The sequence below is a fragment of the Haliotis rufescens genome, unplaced genomic scaffold, assembly GCF_023055435.1.
Source record: "Haliotis rufescens isolate VD_foot unplaced genomic scaffold, xgHalRufe1.0.p SCAF_3, whole genome shotgun sequence".
Taxonomy (NCBI): domain Eukaryota; kingdom Metazoa; phylum Mollusca; class Gastropoda; order Lepetellida; family Haliotidae; genus Haliotis; species Haliotis rufescens.
This window is the reverse complement of record NW_025964001.1, coordinates 44,456,896-44,474,268: the sequence shown is the minus strand read 5'-3', so window position 1 is coordinate 44,474,268 and position 17,373 is coordinate 44,456,896. Positions and strand designations below refer to the sequence as shown.

Here is a 17,373-nt window from a genome sequence, read left to right as displayed (position 1 = left end):
AGGAAACGTAGCGACACGCCCTAAGAGAAGGATGGTGTCAACAACTCAATTAACAGTGTCAATATCGGTTGTGAGCGTTGATACAGGCGAGGCAGCGGCGGTGCATTGAAGATACATGTACCATCTGATTGAAAACGGCCTTACTAATGCTGTGCCAAATGTCAACAAACGATTGGTCCAACTGAGCTAGCGTTCCCGTTTGGTTCTGGTCCTTTCGTATTCGTCCTTCTATGTCATCACAGACATGTTCTGTAGGGGAGAAGTCTGGAGAAACAGCCGGCCATGACACAGCACAGCAAAGTTGTGTTGCCTTAAAAAGTCTTTGCAGCACGAGCAACGTGTGTGCGGGCATTTTCCTGCTGCAGGGCAACGTTACGTCGTGTTTTCATGAAGGGTAGAACACGATCTCAAACGATGTAGTCCCGGTAGCGTACGTCATTCTAATTTTGTTATTTACAATGATGACTTGTGTTCTTCCATGAGTTGTGATGACATCCAATACCATTAAACTTTCGGGGCGGTCGGGTAGTCGTGTCCCAAGGTTCATATGCCAACAACTTGGTTTCGGAACCGCCGTCGTATAGCTGGAATATTGCTGAGTGTGGCGTTAAACAACAAACAAATAATCAAACAAACGGAATATGTGACTGACATATGCATCCGCAATAACCTCACATGACCATGTGGGTCACGCCAATCGCATGATCGCAAACACTACCTAACGCTGGGTCGATTTCCGAGAACTCTGTTCTCTGAATTTCATTTTCCCTTCCTTAATAGAGTGACACGGGGACCTGGTGTGTCAGATGAGCCGTAGGAACTCCCAGTCAGCACTGCAGTCGATAGTAAGTATTCACACATATCATATGCAAGTATTCTAAATCCGAAAAAGAGTACGCTAGTATACTGATTTTGTTTGGTAAACCAGTTGATATATGTATGACTGTTTCAGTTGAAGTTATAATACTACAAGCATTGTGTTTTCGTCAGAGCTTCCATTTCGACAGAGAGATAATAAAATCCCATTTGGGGCGTTTGGTGCCTATTTGGAAATATGTTGAGTTATATGCTGTTATACTTGTGGTTAGACGAAATATATTAATCCAAATATAAGATGTTGTGATATGTAAGAAACACGTATGACGAATTAGAAACACTTAGAGCATATGAAGACAACATGTAAGAAATACGCTGGAAGCACATATGAAATATGTAGGAGGACGACAATATGCACGAAACACGTATAGGCATTCGGAACACATAGATTATATGTAGGAAACGCATAAGGAGATACGTAGGAAACACACACATTGGAGACATAAGGGAACAGATAGGCTTTTTGCCTTTCACAATAACAGAAAATTCCTTTAATAAAATTATTCAGATTTTCATTTTACGTCTTTTCCCATGATCATCGATTTATTTAAGAATGACATTTTCATATTTACATGATGACCACATTCACCTCAATACTGTAGTATATTTTGTATTTATTTCCATACAAATGAACTTAATGACAACCGATGTCATCGTGATTTTCGTGGCAGCAGGTTTTAAATAACTTAAACAAATAAACGCAAACACCGCCCTATGCTCTCTGTTCTCCATTGTTTGAATGTCACCTTCACTTCCTTAATAAAGTAACGCAGGAACCTTTTGCACCCGAAGCTGTAGATGAACAGTCAGCACTGTATTCTTTAGTAAGTAGCTACATAAGCATATGCCCGACCAGAACGACATCTTGATTCTAGAGCTATATATAGATCACATTTAGGACACATATGCATAAAGCATATGTAAGCATACGATTTAAGAAAAAAATATAATCCACGTAGAAGATATGAAGGAAACACGTACATACGAGGCATGCAGTAAACCTGAAGAAGATATTCTGACACACGTACCAGTCTCACTAGACGGGTATGAAATGGGTAGTAAATACCGATGGGTCACATCAGAGACATGAATGGAACACAAAGAAGATATGTCAGAAACACATACAAATGTATGACAAAAGTCGGAGACGTGAGGGAAACATTGTGTCATCGGAGGAAACACGAAAGGGACAGTAGTAGGCACGTTGCAGACGCGCGGGGAACACAGAGGACATGTAGCGGGGGCTAAAACAAGGACAAGTCGGTTGGGAGTCTGAGTGGGGTATTCATGTTATTGCGGCATAGTATTTCAGTGGACTAGCACAATAAAATCGGCATAAGTCCGGACTAGTACAAGCAAGCATCCCCCAACACACACATCCTTTATGTAAAAAGGGGTTTCTTTTTGTTCTTGTATCAAGTGTTGTGAAAGAGGTACTTTCAAAAAATACTTTTCTGTTAGATCGAAATCAAAATATTCACTGGACATACTGCATGTCCTGAAAACAACAGGGGAAGAAATTGTCATAGTTACTGAGAAAGGAAGGTAATTCTATCTCTAACAAACGTCACAGGACAATCCCGATGTTTAAACATGAACAATGAACAGGGTGGATTTTAGTCATCGCTATGTATTGTTAGTGCATGTGATTACTCATTCACAGAAAGATTTGGAAAGATACCCGCTGACCTACATTCATCTCACATAATGGCAAGTTCTCGGAAATAACCGACTTGCGTGACGGTTAGTTCTCGGAAAATACCCATTACGCCCATTCTAAGAAAACTCTCATTGTATTTCATTCTGCAATGTTCGCCTCCCCGTGAGTCACACAATGAACACAGGGAGGTACGGTGTAAGCTGCTGTGATTTCCTATCATATTTCATTTGAGGGACTGTATGTTGACATTATGCAACACAAAAAAACTTCTATCATTTTGTAAATGAAACAAGAAAACTGATTATTTTATACTGACTATATATAATGTATTTTCCCCCACAAACACATCCATGCTTGCAGCATCACGCTTCTCATCCGTGTTACTAAAGCAAAACAAAAGTGCAAGTGTGAACTCATTAATATGACAGTGTTGAGGAGATACATATGATCTGTGACTGAGTAAGAAAACGTACAACTTTATGGATTTACTGCACATTGCGACATTTCGCTGTAGATTCTTACACCGTTATCAAGCTGGAGTGACAAGTAATAGATGACAAGTAGCAAACAGGTAATTGGATTAAGCTTTCAGTTACTACCATGACTTGTCCAGTGAACATATATTTTGTTTCTGTCAAACCTGAGGCCAGTAATTTCTTGAATTGTCCATAGGGAATAATGGTCCATCGTGAATGTTGCAAGTATATGTCTACATATATGTTTCTCCACAAACCTACAGAAATGTATTGACGACGCTCACCATACATCGACGAATCACATTTTGTCTTCCGTGAAAGTAAGACTTTACATCAATGCAAATCAGAGGAATAGCAATTTGATTAAATATCATAGAATCATTACATTTTAGTGATTTATAGAAGCTGATGACCCTCATGTATACCCTATTCCATGTAGGATATTTGAATTAACAGGTTGCACCGGCAGTTGATATATCAGGAAAGCAACAATGGAGAATGTTGGGAACTCCTGTTTTCTTCACTTTATTGCATTGTATCTAATGCCTTCACCTTCAAACAAATTACCTCCTGGACGTCCTTTACTCACAGGCTGTGGGTCCTTGTTAAGTGCATTCAAAGGCTGCCATGCTTCAATATCGCTCCCGTTGTTTCAACAACTGCGTAATATGTTTTCAATCATGCACGTGTTTGAAGATGTCGAGCTTAACTGTTTAAAAGCTTTCGGATAAATCCGTTTCTCAACCATCACTGATTTCTTTAACTTATTTGTGAGAGGAGTTTTTTTAATGATTTTTCTGTTCCACTTATAACTCCGTTCCCTATTTAACCTTACAACATGTAAAGCGTTGACAGTTTCCATTTTTATGTATTGTGACAGCCACTTCTTAAACCTATTGTAATAGAACTATCATGTTGATATTCCTGATACTTTCAATTGACACTTGATTGTGGGTGGACATAATTGCACACTGTACAATTATTCTTTGGAAAGATCTCTGCTTCTTGTGGATATTCATTTGGATATGGAAACCAGCTTGTAGGTACCATTATATTGCTATGGCAAAAATGGAATTATACCCAATTTAGTTAACATTATGAAACTAATTTCATGTAGTATAAATGCATCAACCCAAGTTCAGACATTTGCTTCATATTTATTCCGATGCCTTCCCGTTTCGTCACTACTGCAAACAAGACTCGATGAAGTTTTGTATTTCGTTTCTTGTTTAACGTCGCACTCAGCAATATTCCAGCTATATGACGGCGGTCTATAAATAATCGAGTCTGGACCAGACAATCCAGTGATTGGTATCATGAGCATCGTTCTACGCAATTGTGAGCCTGACCCCCCGATGAAGTTTTAGGGCGCATGTGGAAATGTTCATAGGGAACAAGATGATCATGTATGCAGCGTCATGTTGTCTTACTGAATGTCATGGAATATTTCTGATGAAAAATATTATCTCAAACATACAAAGTGGTGTTTGTTTATTTAATTATGTTCGTCTCTGATGGACATTGACATTGACATTGAGTTTGGTTTTACGCCGCTCTTAGCAATATTCCAGCAATATCACGGCGGGTGTCTCTGATGGAATATGCGAATGCTTCAAATATTTAGAATTGTGGAGACCAAGCCTGAAACATTGGTCATCATACAGTCAGATATAAGAATGCCTCGGTTCATGGTATAAGTAGATGAAAACACCAATAAATACGACGATACGTCATAAGGGCACAAAACAGCTACATGGGTGGCCCCGTTGTCTAAGGGACCGCAATTCGCTCTGTGCAGAGTTGCGTCCTTTAGCCGTGGCTATGATCGTGGGTTCGAAACCCAGATTCGCCCTGGTAATGTTTGTCAGCGCACTGCCCGTGGTAAATGTTTTTCTGCGCACTGCCCGTGGTAAATGTTTTTCTGCGCACTGCCCGTGGTAAATGTTTGTCTGCGCACTGCCCGTGGTAAATGTTTGTCTGCGCACTGCCTGTGGTAAATGTTAACGTCTACTCACATCAAACTGATGCGTATAAATGCAACTGGAATACTGACAGTGTTAAACGCAGCGATACACCAAACTCTTCCACTCAGTACTTTATATTTTCATGTTATTGTGCATCTTCCCAAAAGCAATGGAGTGAAAGTCAAGTTTCAACCCTGGCCGAAATAGGCTGGAATTCCGGAATTACATTTTGGCTTGAATAACAAGTTTATGCATAGCCCAATCAACATCGCGTCATGAACTGGACACCCGGTTCGTAAACAACATGGAATTTCAACGTGCAGATTTCAGTCGACTGCAGGATTTGCAAAGAATGTGTACCGTCAACTTTGCGTCGACAGATATTTTGCGAATCTTTTTATGATCTTAATCAAGGGCTCAAATAATTTGATGCACTTCGCTTGGTGAGACCCATTTTATTACAATATTGATCTTGAATATCGATCAGATCGTCTTGACTGGGCGCCGCCATTTTGTTTGAAGTAGATGCAGGTGTTATGAGAGATGGAATCTTATTGGTCAATAGGAGGGACACAGCAGGGACGTAACACGTATTAGCCACTGGTGGTTCTACGTTCGACCCAAGAAATACCAGCCCAGTTCTATCGTCAGGTAACGCCCTTGCCTCGGGAAGATGGTTATTATGTTATAACTAACATTTAAGAATGTTTATATCTAAAATGAAGAATACACAGTTTGCGTGATAGCGACCAGAGCCAGTGGGCGACTGGACAAACCGGTGTTTGATGTCGGGAGTAACGATAAACTCCTCTCCATAATAAAAATAATAATAATAATAATGTGCATATTTATAATGCGCCAAATCCATGCCCTAAAGGGTGCCCAAAGCGCTATATTATTACACCGGTCTATGGTTCAGTGTGCACTCGATCTTCTTTCTCCGCTTCCTGGGGAATATACAACCCAAGTCCTTGAAGCGCTAGAAGGCTAACATCCACATTACCATCTCACCCTCCCATTCACTGCTGGGTGACGAGAGGTACATTTCGAGCAAAATCAAGGAGACAGAAGACACCACATGCACTTCATGTGCTTTAGTGTTGGCCAGGACCGAAACCAATCCAACTACTCTCCAAGGCCGACGTTAGGACCGACGTTATGTGCAACCACAAGACCACAAAGACTAACTTTAGGATAAATGCTTTGACGATAACCAGAACAAAGGATTCAAGCTGAAAGAAACCACTCGAAAAGTGCCTTGGAATAAACTGGGAACACATCTTCGACATGTTGATGACAAATAAAAGCCCAGAGGGACCAGAGCCAGTCTATGATATACTATGTCGTGTTTTACTGTAGGTCGTCAGTCTGAGTAAGATGGTTTTGCCCGATCCCAATGTATGCGTCAGCCGGATCGGATATACGAATCTTCATGTGTTCCTGTTGACCTGATTCATAAGTTGAGTAATATAATATCAACCTGAAGGAACCTGAAGAAACAAATTGCACTTCATCCCATAGAAGTATAGGAAATAAAATGCTTCACTTACATACTCCAAAAACATCAAATAAACCCATCCCTTTACTTATCACTTTACTTGCGTTCGATTTGAAAACCCTGGACGACCCAGGTGAATACGTGTTGACCAAGGTATAACCCAAGTATGTGCATTCTGCAATGCGTCAGAGAAATTTAACTTTCGATTGTTGAAATAAATACTTTAGAATCAATAATGCAACTTTGATGATGATATTGCTTTTCGTTTGATGTTATAACCGTCAGTTTGAACTTTCTTATCGTTTTTCCATGCATAGAAAGGATACAATGATACAATGACAGCTATTTCAAGAAATGAAACACTTTTTGACTTCTCATAGCTGCATGTTGTTGTGCATGGTCGTTGTGTTTCGCCATCTCCTGGAAGCCATAATTAAATATAAGGTGGCAGTTTATACGTTCTATTTCGTATACTGCCCTCCGTTATCCTTGATTAACAGTGGTTGTCAGAATTGTGGTAACCTTGGGTGACTCATGTCACTGATATTTCCATAATCGAACGCACCTACTGGTTGATGTGTAGTAAAATTAGCTATTTATTCAGCTATTAATATTTATAAGTTAGCTAAAGGGAGACAACTCGGTCAAGTTGCAAATCGCTCGAATGGGCGGATAGAGGGTGCCAACGGCAACAGGTTTAAGTTGGAACAATATTGACAGTTATAACTGTCCATCTGACAAATCACTGATGTTTTGACTTAATATATATATATATATATATATCAATGCACTATTTCCAGAAAACTTGCAATGTTTACGTGCCTCTTGTGAGCGATAAGAATTTGGTTTTTCAAAACGACACTTAAAGAATGACATTATATGAAAAAGGTTTTATAAAACTTGTATTTTAGGAAGGTAAATGTCATATATTAGGAATAAACACTAGGCATAAAGCTTGCCCAGACTCACTAAATACAATGTCATAATTAACCTCCATGCACATTTTAAATATTGTAGCGGTAGCCAAGTCGATATGTTGACATGCGCGTACTATAGAGGTTTGTCCGCAATATAGAACCTGGGGAAATACGAGGTGTTATCAAGGTGTTAAGAATTATGAAGGTGATGTTTCGGCTGTATATGTTGTTGGATCATGTCTTCACTATCTGACTCCATCGCGGCTCTCGGCTACATGATCCTATGCCTGACTGAAGACGATCAGTGCGTGGTGACAATGTTTCAAGATTTAACATCATAATATTTTGGGGCACAGGTGTATGACAAACCATCTTCACACGTAAACCGATTTACTGAGATCATTAATTCTCTTCAAGGTATTGTTTAAATGATACAATAAAATTGTTCATGATGTTTGTTATCTGGGTGCTAATATCATTAGAACGATAACTATTGATGCAAATAGATTTACTGATATCAAGAATTTGATTAATGGTTTCCAATTAATTCAATAGCATTATCTGATGATATCAATATTTCCTGATTTTGTCATTAATGAATCTAGTACTACCAGAAGCAAGAATTAATTTCACAACAGTATTTCAATTCATAGCATTTAGTAATTCCATTAATCAAATAATAAATTGCTGTTACATTACTGATAAACCATTTATTGACATTAATTCAATGATTGATATCAATTTCACTTACTGATACTTTTGTTAATGAACTCGTTTAAGGAAACCATTAATGTATAATAATTCCACTATGTCATCAAATATGTATTGGGAGAGAGGGGGGCCAGTCGTCTGAAGATTTCGCTGCGCTGAATTGCGTATCTTAGGCGGGCTAGGAACCTGTGACCGTGTGTTTTTTGCCTTGATTATGTTTCTAGCTTTCTATTGTCAGCACCACACCCATGCCTATCTCAAGGATTCAACTCTTAATACTATCCATCGCATCTAAGTTACACGCCGTGATATAAAAGTGCAGTTAAACCAAACTCATTCTATCAACTATGTTCAGACCATAGCACGGTATTGTAGTGCTGATTTTGACGGTAAACAACAGTTACTCACTCACTCACTTTGATCATGATCTTTCATCACTTTGAACAGTTCCTCAGACGTATGGGTTAATTAAGCAAGGTAGCTAATGGTGTAATGACAGTTACTCTCCGGAATCCCGTTCCACAAGACTATTGCTATGTTATACCTATGTTAAAGTATGCCAGTCAAGGCAACTCGGCTCTGTCGAACGACACCCAGGGAACTAGTTTCAGCAATGCATGGCGACAAGAACGCTTTGAATATGGTATTGTTTGGAAATCGTAATGACAAATAAGTAATTACGTAAGTAAATAGGTCGGACAGGTTGTAGACATGGTGACAAAATAAACGCTGAACTAGTTTAAGTCTCTATAGTCATTAAGAAATAACTATATTTGTTTCTTTTGAAGTTGAATTGATGTACTAGATGGTTTGAAATAACTCCCTAGTAACAGTAATACACCCCAAACTGCAAAGCAGAATACCTTAGCCTACTTCTGTTACTCCTCACTGTCCATGGTTGTCAAAATAGTTGTTGTGACAGTAATATTTACAAACAGCATGAAAACGTAAGAAGCGGCAGTGGGCGATACGAGAGGCTGCTTATCGTTGTGACACAGCGGTTAGGGTATATTTTCCTTATTGATAATGTTCAGAAATATATTTGAAAATGTTTGTTGTGATGTTGTTACCAAGCGCTTGTTGATTGTGCCAGTAGGTGAAAATAGCATCTGATAATGTTGCGATATCGAACTTATACATTTCTATTGTGTTATCGGCAGCCATTTTTTATTGACATCGATATGTAGGCTATCGATAGATCGACGTATTCACACGTATGGTTGTTGTGTGAAAAGGCTTTTTAATTTTTAGGTGTGTATTGGAATAAGATAACTGATTTTAATCTCATTTGGACCAATCAGAATGAAGGAAACTCTCAGTGCCATTGTAGAATGTCATTGCGAAAATATTTATGTACGTATTAATAGCAAATTCACTCGCATCCATGTAGCAGATTAAAGTTACAAAGTAACATTGCACTAAATTTGAATTTGCCATTTTGATAAAGTTGGATAAAAAACAACAACTTCATGCTGTGATGATACAGATGTACACATATATGAATACAAGTGAAATTTACTGTACATCCAACCTACATGCATCAACATCTGCAAGTGATGAATTAATCTGTTTATTCTACAGAGGCATTCAGGAGATACAGTGACCATGGCGAAACTAAGCACAACGTACAAGGATCAGTTAAGTTCATGGCTGGGAGGGAAGAAGGACTTCACCCTGTTGTACCAGGCAACCAGAGACGGGTGCAGTGCCCAGGCCTTCCATCAGAAGTGTGACCACAAGGGAGCGACTGTGTCTGTCTGCTACAACACAGCTGGTTACGTGTTCGGTGGCTACACATCGGTCAGCTGGTCAAGTGATGGTTACTGGACATCAGACCAACATGCCTTCCTGTTCAAGCTCCAGGCGGCGAATAGCTTTCAACCACAACAGTATCCCGTGAAGACGGCCAATGTACAGAATACCGTTTATCATAATGCTTCATATGGGCCTACCTTTGGAGGAGGACATGATCTATGCCCTTTTACTTCAACAGTTTATAAACTGAGCAATTATTTCCAAGGCAATGCAAGCATCAATCCAAACCACACTTACAACATGCCAGGGGAAAGTGCAGCCACCTTCACAGGAAACAACTTGCAGTTTACTGACGTGGAGGTGTATCAAGTTACAGGTTACATTCACTCAGCACTTTATTGAACAATCTTATTTGTACATTCCGATTCTCAACGAGAACACCCCGTACATATAACAGTTATATCTTATTGGAGCGTAGTGACTTCTACCATTTTAGATAATTTTGTATGTTTGAGTGTTTTTAGTAGCATGTATATGTACAAATATCCCAAAGTCGAGATTGTAATATAAAGATAATATTTTTAGACAAACTTGGCGATAATATCAACGTGAGTAAGTAATACTACCATTTCCTGTTCAGACTAAGACTTACCACAACTTAAACACTAGGGTTCGTATATGCTATGTTGTATAAATTATTTGATAACAGGAGGATATTTCGACACATAATTTCAGAGTGCGTTGAACCTTTAAAAGAGACAACGTTTGGGATGCTACATGATGTGAAAGCAAAGGTTAGTTCGTTTGTTATTTCGAAATGTTATGAAGATCAGAATAATTCTTCTATTCTTCAACTTGATAAAATCCTGAAGACATTTTGTGCTAACTTTGCTGTTGGCCTTGAGGGTGTACTGGTCATGTGATAAGCCACTGTTACTTGTACATTTGCCAAATAACCATACACTGAGGTATGTCGAGTCACTGTACATAGTTTTTATTCTGTCAGTTACAACCTGTTGCATGTAACTGTCATTTCATCTGCAGCTATTGTTCACAGTTACCTGTTTAACCTTTATGTGTCTCCACAGGTACTGAAGTCTGAACCTGAGATGAAGTCACCCCCGGGGAATCATGTGGACATTTTGTTACCGTGGAGGAAACTACCTGAGGTGAAACAAAAGGTTTGCTCGGTTGTTACTTCGATTGTTATGAAGATCAGAATAATCCTTCTATTTTTCGAGTTGATACATTTCTGAATACACTGGGTGCTATGTTTGCTATTGCCATGAAGGCCTACTATGACTTTAACGTGTGTCCACAGGTACTGAAGTCTGAACTTGAGACGTACGCACCCCCGGGGAAGCTGAACCATGTGAACATCTTGTTACTGGGGACAGTGGGAGCGGGCAAGACCAGCTACTTTAACACCATCAACTCTATATTCAAAGGGCGGATAACCTCCGTCGCCCGCAGCGGAAGTGCAGAACACAGCCTAACTACTACAGTAAGTTGACATGTATTGCAAGTTGGTATTAACCATGTATGTTATGATTAAATCATGTAGTTTATTAGGTATTTGGAGCGATGAGATACTGCATCCATCTACTTACAGTTCTTAATGTACCCAACAGATTATGCTTTTCAGTCTATGACCCATACGACAACACATAGTAAACAAAACAGCATGTTTATCTCAACTCGTACAGTTGATATCGTGAAGTTAATATGGGATTAATGAAGTTGACATGACTGCACCACTCAACTCACTCCATGAAAGAAATGTCCAAGACCGGCTAGCATATATATCAATGTATATCTCATGTATTAACCATCTTATTTTCAGTATCGCTTGTATAGAGTAAAGTCGGCCGAGACTGGGCAGCCCTTGAAAGTTTGGCTGTGTGACACCAGGGGACTTGAAGATGTACGCAACCTTGATTTGACGGATCTCATGGTGATCATAGATGGCCATCTGCCGGACAGATTCACGGTAGTATTTTGTATGATATCGAAATATATGTGTGTTCTACCGTACGTCCCTCGAAAGCCGTCGTCAAAAATCTGCGGTCTATATGCAATTTTCTGTTTACTGTGTCAGACATTTGACAGAGATAACTACAGATGGATAATACGGTCGTATTTAAATACAACAAGCTGACTATAAGATAGTAGCATCAAAACCCCGGGCCTTTGTTCATCTAAACTAGGTTTTGTGTAACATATTGTTGCGTGTCGACTTCCAAATTGACACATTAAGTTAACAAAGAAATCTATACAGAAATATGCGTGACACCAACACATAAAAAAGAAATGTTGCCCAGTTAACAAATTACAATAAGTAATTACAATTGCAGTACACAATAGAGTTGCAGAATTCATTGACAATACAATGGCAGTATATAATATTATTCACCTAGCAGCAACAGTGGTCACGCATAAAAAAATGTGCCTCAGCCAGAGTGAAAATGTAATCTTCACAAGGCCGCTGGTCTTCATGTAATGGGAGATGATAGAGGCATGCACATGCGCACTTATACAGTCTCAATACCTTCAAGAACGTTCATACCATGCTGGGTTAGTCTTTAGCTGTTCGAGAAGATTACACTCCAAAAGCATCAACATATAGTAACTTCCTCACCATTCTTATATTAGACAGTGATACATCCCTGACAACTAATTATTGTTAAACACAATGTTATGAACTTCTACTGAATCTTAACAGAAACAATGCAATACAATTACAACATTGTTTAACAATACATTACCCTGCCATGTATAGCAACATATTACATGGGCACTGCCTGTCGGTTACCTGCCCGAAGAGTAAGACTCTAGACATAGTCTCTAAAATACCTTCACGCGGGCTATCCAACCCGATTTTAGCAGATAAAACTTCAACAGTGCGCGTGCACATTTCTAAATAATGATATGACATGATTCGTTCGCAGTCGAGTGATGACTGTTCTATATAAAATGATCCTAAAAAAAGATTAACAAATGAGTGAAAATGTAATATGCCGAGCTTGATCACAAAAAATAGAAACTATTACTCAATTTAACTTTGATATCCATGAAAGTAATCATTTTTCAAAAGTTCTATTTTATCATTCGTCGGTCAATTTTCACACATGATTTTACTAGCATCAACAGTTTGTTGGGATTGGATGCAATTAAGTTAAGGGGAGAGCTGAAGAGATCATTTAGTCAATATTACCGTGAGTGAGTGAGTATGGCTTTACGCCGCTTTAAGCATTATTCCAGCAATATCACGGAGGGGGACACCAGAAATGGGCTTCACACATTGTACCCATGTCGGGAATCGAACCCTGGTCTTCGGAGTGACGAGCGAACGCTTTAACCACTAGGCTACCCGACCGCCTCTCAATATTACCGCGATTGCAAAAAGATTCAGCTTCAGTTGTTTCCGATGGTGACCTCCATGTTGCAGTTCAACCCGTCTGTTCCTGTCCGTCCTGGCGTCCCTGGGTACAAGAAGAACCCAACCCTAGATGACCGAATCCACTGTATTGCGTTTGTGGTAGACAGCACCGCCATAGATGTATTCCCAGACAAAGTACTACAGACGTTCAAGGCAGTTCAGCACAGGGTGAATGTACAAGGTAAAGGCCTGATGACATAATATTCATACTGAAAATATCCCGTTTGTGTACTCACTGGGACTCATGTGTAGAGACATGACGACATTTGATAGGATTTTTTAAATGAGGCTCGTGAACATGTGAGTTTTACTGCTTCTTGACTGGACCTATATTCTTCATGTCAGTGAGAGAGTGAGTAAGTAGGGTTTGACGCAGCGTTCAGCAATATCACAGTCTTACCATTACAAATGGATGTCATGGTGCTGTATGCACATTGTACCCATGTGGGGAATCGTAACCATGACAGTAACATTATTCTTGAACCACCTTTGTGTTCAAAATGGAAGCCTTGTATCGAGGTTTTGTAGTTACCTCCAAGGTTTCCTCAAGCAGGTGTGTGTATTCAGTGATAACAAATGTTGTGTATTAAATTTGTCCTTGGATCACTGAACCACTGTCCACTGATTATTTCCCGTTAGGTTTGCCCCAGGTGGTGCTGCTGACCAAGGTGGACAAGGCATGCGAGGTGGTCAACAAAGACATGTCACAGCTGTTTCTCAGCGCTGCCATCAGAGGCCTTGTTGAGAAGACGGCAGAGTTGTTTGGCCTGCCTCGCTCTCACGTATACCCGGTTAAGAACTATGAGGACGAGTTGGTCCTTGATGACAATGTGACCCTCCCAGCTCTGACCAGCCTCGTCCAGATGACCAGGTTTGCTGACGACTTCCTCAACGACTGTCAAGACCTTGATGATGACTGACCACAACGTCCAATGTCCAGCACCGTGTAGTAGAACACAAGCGTCTGAAAATCGGACACATGTTCTCCATGTTTATGAGCATCATACAGTGTTTATTAATTGATCATTTGATAGGATGAGGCGTATTTGTAGGACATTAAAAGAGCTTCCGATTTGAAATTAAGTTTACGTCCTTTTTGCATATACTATTTACTTATCCTGTACTTTAACCTTATATATGCCAGGTTTTTTTAAAAGACCTGATTGATTCCTAATTTTCGTCCATGTTTTATAGTGTTAATCAAGTAATTCTGAATTATCTTTACATCTCACAAGACCTGGAAATTATATAATTCATATCGGCAAATTACACCGCGTTAGATTTTTCTGTATATAACCTTGATAAACCTCGAACCTACTTTCGATTATCAACAGTAATCTAATGAGTCAACTTGTAATCACGTGGTTTCAATTCTGTTGCGAACTATACCCATTCTTCAGTACCATAGTAGACCGTGAAATGCTTATGCATTTAAAGTATCTATGTAAAGACATCATAGGGAAACTAAATCTTGTTTCAATGAATAAACCTTCATCTTAAGATATCTAGTCGTGATTACTTTCACTTTGCAAACAACTAATGAATGATGAATAATCTAAATTGGTGACAGACGGTCAAACTTCACGCATCAGCTAATCAAAATCCCTGCAGGTGTTTTGACTTTCATATTTAAATGCCTTTGATATTTTCGTTTAATACCTGTTAAAACCACGTCGAAGCTCACTTTATTGATGTGATTCTTGTTACTCATCAGATATGTTTAATACCTTATATAAGATTGTTAGAAGATTCTGCTTATTACCTTTATTTAATATGTGCGATGTATTTGTGTTAATTTGTATAATCGATTAAGATTTGTCTTTAAACTTAATCTATTTGACTTGGAACTTAATGACCGTTACGTCAAAGTTACTCTCTCACCTTAACGCGATTGGTTTACATATAAATCAGAGGAACATAATGTGAACTTGCGTATCGAATTGAACTGCTGCAGAGGCGGATTTTGAAAGTATCTGGGTTTCTGGTGTAAATGTAAATGTCATTGAATATAACGACATCATACATGGTCATTTGTCTTTCAAAGCTCATACCTGGTGATAGGAGACAGAACGACGCCCCCAAAAAGAGGGTGGTGCAAAAACTCTAATTATAGTGTCAATATCGGGTGTGACCACCATTTGATACAGGTGAGACATCAGCGGTTCATTGAAGATACCAGATGTTTAAAAATAGCCCGGGGATGTTGTTCCAAAGAGTTAGTCCAACTGATCAAGCGTTACAGGCTGGTTCTGGTCCTGTTTAAACTTTAACAAAACTGTTTAATTAATACAGATTGAAACGTTTAGAGATCTTTACTTTTATTCTGAACTTTCAATCACAATAAAGGCTTACCTTTTGGCCAAATTCATTGGACAACATTTCGGAAGAACAAGCAGGTTTTATACAAGGCTACTACTAGGTGGACAAATTTATACATTTTTTGTAGATTTCAGAAAAGCGTTTGGTTCTGTAAACAGGAATATAATGTTGTCATTGTTCTTTCAAAGAGTGTGAGTAACAAGATTGTAAATTATTATGCAAAATGTATCAAAATTTATCAAATTGAGTCACGTATATTATGATGTTTTTTACATGACTGTAACATTGGTGTACACTAAGGTTGAATTTTTCCCCCTTTCCTGTTCTGTATTTCATCAATGACATTGCTGCACAAATACCGGATAATTGTACGGATGGTACACAGCTGTATCCAGATATTGTTAAGATATTTCTGTTGCTTTTCGCCGATGATGTAGTTATGTTCTCTAGCACTATAAAAGGTTTGCAGCATTTGATAGATCAACGTGAGCTGTATTGTTCGAATTGTCAACTCCAAGTAAACACTGTAAAAACAAAAGTGCTGCTTTTTGAAAAGGGAAATAAACTACCAAGTAGTTAAAATTGGTACTTCAACTCACAACCATTACAAATCGTCACTCCTTAAATATCTAGGTTTATTTGCCACATCAGTAATGCAGCAATGCAGGCAACGAAGATACAAATGGGAATCTTACATACTATAAAAAGTTTGACTGATCTTTCATATCAAATCTTATAAATTATTTGATACAAAAATTACTTTATCATAGCATCTTTGTATGGAGCAGATGTCTGTGGTCATCTGAATACAGAGCTATTGATCTAGTCCCTCTGTATATTTGTAAACGATTTCATGGCGTTAAACACTGTACATCGAGTGTTATGCCATATGGTGAATGTGTACATGGTGCATATTTAAATTGAATACCGCTACTTTTCATAACAAAATTAATCAGTCTTGTAATCCTTCTTATCAATATAAATAACATTCATTTACACACGTCTCTTCGAAAGTGAACATCAACATAACGAATTAAAGCTTATAGGATTATACTTTGTTGTAATTATTCTTTCCTTTATTGATAATATTGCGTCAGGTTAAAATTCATTGTCATATAATAACTGCCATTTGTGACGGGAAGCTTAAACAACAAACAGTTTCAGAATATCTTATATCACTAGACGACTTGGACGACTATGGATGGCGTCTTGAATATTGAGAACGCCGATATATGTCCAGGACACTGTTCACAACGGCGTTTAACCAAACTCACGCAATCCCTCATATTGAAAACATGTCTCATATAGATGGCCAAAGAGAGCTGTAACTATCCCATACAGATTTCTAATGTATTCCAAAGGGATATTTTCCCAGATGTCCCGAATCTCTGTTCGTTCTGTTTGACTAAGCAAACCTTGAAAGTGGACGACGTCGTGCATCTCGTCAAGATTCACTTTTCTCAAACGTCCATGTAAACGTGTATAGTTTTTCAATGGATCCTAACTGTTAATAACTTCGAAGAAATTAGTAAACTGTACTTCCCAATTGCTAAATATTTTTATTAAATTACGTTTTTGACGGCGGTCGGCAAATCTGTTGATTTTCACATTTATTCCAGGAATGCTGACATGAAGCAGACGACAAATTCAGTCACTAGCCGGCTGCGTGATAGTTAACCCGCCACGTGACAAAATATTATAATAATAAAATAATTATCGAACGGCATCATAGGAAATTTGGTGTTGCCGTCTTGGAAA

The 17,373-nt window shown here is 38.7% G+C and overlaps 1 protein-coding gene across 2 annotated transcripts; it reads left to right on the top strand.

Annotated features, from left to right (window-relative positions):
• The first annotated feature begins 780 nt into the window (after positions 1-780).
• Positions 781-16,666, top strand: LOC124124148 (interferon-induced protein 44-like). Of its 2 annotated transcripts, none has more exons than XM_046487240.2 (8): positions 781-845; positions 9,684-10,233; positions 10,593-10,651; positions 10,946-11,038; positions 11,179-11,361; positions 11,701-11,847; positions 13,306-13,477; positions 13,936-16,666. In XM_046487240.2, the coding sequence occupies exons 1-8, from the start codon at positions 807-809 to the stop codon at positions 14,214-14,216; spliced, it is 1,524 nt and encodes a 507-aa protein (XP_046343196.2). In that variant the 5' UTR covers positions 781-806; the 3' UTR covers positions 14,217-16,666. The 2 variants fall into 2 exon arrangements, with proteins under 2 accessions (XP_046343196.2, XP_048258954.1); XM_048402997.1 differs by lacking the exon at positions 781-845 and adding an exon at positions 2,858-3,107.
• Positions 16,667-17,373: the final 707 nt, after the last annotated feature.